The sequence below is a fragment of the Eleutherodactylus coqui genome, chromosome 13 (assembly GCF_035609145.1).
Source record: "Eleutherodactylus coqui strain aEleCoq1 chromosome 13, aEleCoq1.hap1, whole genome shotgun sequence".
NCBI classification, from domain to species: domain Eukaryota; kingdom Metazoa; phylum Chordata; class Amphibia; order Anura; family Eleutherodactylidae; genus Eleutherodactylus; species Eleutherodactylus coqui.
The window spans coordinates 73,135,150-73,138,167 of NC_089849.1; the positions used below are offsets into that span (position 1 = coordinate 73,135,150).

The 3,018-nt window shown below is 44.7% G+C and overlaps 1 protein-coding gene across 1 annotated transcript; it reads right to left on the reverse strand.

The window, feature by feature from the left end:
• Positions 1-230: 230 nt before the first annotated feature.
• Positions 231-752, reverse strand: LOC136587982 (heat shock protein 30C-like). The gene has a single exon (XM_066586843.1). The coding sequence runs from the start codon at positions 750-752 to the stop codon at positions 237-239; it is 516 nt and encodes a 171-aa protein (XP_066442940.1). The 3' UTR covers positions 231-236.
• Between the last annotated feature and the right edge of the window lie 2,266 nt (positions 753-3,018).

A 3,018-nucleotide genomic window follows, 5' to 3' on the forward strand; every position in this document is an offset into this window, starting at 1 on the left:
TCCCTTTAAAGATATTTCCTATCTTTGGGTATAGGATGACTTTCTAATTTGTCATAATCCTTTAAGTAATAGAACTTTATAGTGGCAGCTTTTAATTCTGATCTCATTTTTTTATCAATCCACACAAAAGAGAAGAAATTAAATAAAAGGTTTAACTGTTTATTGGAAAAATGGAAAAAAATAAGTGCAGAATAATTCATTATGATTTTTCATAAAAATTAACTGTCCACATGCTTTCAGGAGTTCAGTTCTCTCTCTCCCTCTGGGTTGTTGCTCTGGATCTTTAGGTGGTTTTGTTGTCCATCTTCTGGGCTTTGGGTAACATTGATAGAAATAGGCCTTTCTTCAGTAGCGGGCAGCGCCAGTCTAGGAGCCTGAAAGCGGAGCTGGCCATCCTTGGACAGGGAGCACAGGATGTCCTCGGGGTTGACGTCCTGCGGGAGCTCAGCTTCTCTTCTCCACTCTCTATACTCGTGGAAATAGCCGCCTTTCTCTGAAGACTTCTTCTTGTCATGTTTTCCGGAGACAATGAGTCTCCTGCCTTCTGTTTTCACTATCAGCTCCTCAGGAGTAAAGCCTCTGACTTCCAGGGTGAGATCAAAGTTCTCCTTCCCCTCTCTGTCTGTGGTGGAAGTGTTTCGGTCAGAGTCCACAGAACTCCTGTTCAGATGGTCTCTCTGCTCCATGTCCCGGGCCAGAAGCTGGCTGACACACTGCATTCTCCTCTCCATGCTCTTCATCATGTGCATCATGAGTAAAAATAACCCAAGAAATCCATCAATAACATAATTAGAATCTTAAAACTGAATGTGATGTAATCGAGGAGGTGGATGAGGAAAAGGCCAATTTACTAAATTCCTTCTTCTCTACTGTATTTATGTAGGAAACCCCAATGAAGAATGACATAATTGGGGATAATATAAGTTCTCGATTAAATGTCACTTGTTTACCAGGAAGAAATGCAGAGATGCCCAAAAAACACTAAAATAGACAAATTACCAGATCCGGATGGCATACATCCCATAGTTCTGGAGGATTTAGTTACAATTATAGATGAGCGAGTATACTCGCTAAAGGCAATTGCTCGAGCGAGCATTGCCTTTAGCGAGTATCTCCCCGCTCGAGACTGCAGGTTCAGGTGCCGGCAGCGGGCACAGAGCTGCGGGGGAGAGTGGGGCGGAATGGAGGGGAGATCTCTCTCTCCCCCCCCGCTCCCTCCTGCTGACAGCCGCTACTCACCGCTCCCCCGCGCCGGCACCCAAACCTGCAGTCTCGAGCGGGCAGGTACTCGCTAAAGGCAATTTTAGCGAGTATACTCGCTCATCTCTAGTTACAATGATCGACCGACCCTGATTGTTAAAGGGCTAACAAACGTCTGATAGGTGGGGGTCCCAGTGGTGAGACTCCCATTAATCCCAAGAACGGGGGATTCTATGTCCCCCTTTTCCTGTCACTGTCTCTCTCTCCTCCCCGCTCCCACCCGCTCACCGCTGCCACCCTCCCACGCATTTGCTCGGACGAGTATGCAGTTACTCGAGAAGAGTATTGAAAATTGTATGAAATATACGCAGCTGTGAAGGAACCCTTTGAAATCAATGGGTTCTTTTCACTGCATATTACACCCGTGAAATATATCTGTGTAATATGTGCCTTAAATTCAGCCGTGTGAATAAGCCCTCAGTCCAACTGGAATAAATGGTGCAGCAGCTGTACATGCGCGGTCATTCAGCTTGACATCACTGCAGGTGGTAGAAACAACCCTGCAGCGACAAGAAAAGGGGGACATAGGATCCCCCATTCTTGGGATTAATGGGAGTCTCACCACTGGGACCCCCACCTATCAGACGTTTATCAGCCCTTTAACAATAAAGGTCTGTCGATCACTGTACCAAAATCCTCCAGTACTATGGGAATTATGACATCCAGATGAGAGAGGATGGCTAGTTGACGTCCACAGCTGGTGATTGTCAGCGCTGATGCTGATGCGTCGGTGAACCCGCCGCTTGTGCCCTGGCGACTCCACTGCTGGTAGTGTTGTGCCTCCCACATGCCCTGCCAGCACTCCCTACTACAGAGTCACTGTGGCCCCTATCCCTGCCCTCAGTGCTGGCTGTGGTATCGCTGCGTCCATGAAAGTCCAATCTATCAAAGTAACATTTTATTTACCCCACATGGCGAATGTCGTCCGAAAAAAATTAAGAAATAATAAAGAAAGGCAAGAAATGCGCTTTTTTGGTCACCCACTCTCCAAGAAAAAATGCAATAAAAAGCAAGAAAAAAATCGCATATATTCCAAAATGATAAAAACGCAAACTACAGGATGTCTCGCAAAACATGAGCCCTCACACTATGTCAACGGAAAAATAAACAAGTTATTGCGGTCAGAAGATGGAAATAAAGGGGAAAAAAGGAATATCTTTGAAAAAAAATTAAAAACAGTACAGCAAGAAAAAAACTATATGTGTTTGGTATCGTAGTAATCATACTGACCCATAGAACAAAAATATAATGTCATTTTTTGTTGCAGTTTGTGCGCCGTAGAAACCCATAAATGGCGGAATTTCATGTTTTTTTATATTTTACTCCACTTAGAATTTATTTTAACTTTTCGGTACATTGTATGGTACATTAAATAGTATCATTGAAAAATGCAACTCTTCCCTCAAAAACCAAGCCCTCAGACATCTATGTCGATGGATAAATAAAAGAGTTATGCAGAACTCGTATTCACATAGTCTCTCTGCTCCATGTCCGGGCCAGAAGTTGGCTGACACACTGCATTCTCCTCTCCAGGCTCTGCCTTAAAGATCTGTAATGTATAATAACATAAGTGCCATAACGAGCACAAGCGTGAATGATGTAGAACTCTCCAGCAGTCACTTCCCTCCTCGCCCCCCTGCCACCTCACTTTTCTTGTCCATGCTGGAAGTTGCTGGCACCTCCTCTGCCCTCATGTATGATTCAGTGTTTGTATGCCAGTCCCCTCCCTTACACTCCATATACGGAGAGCACATGGAA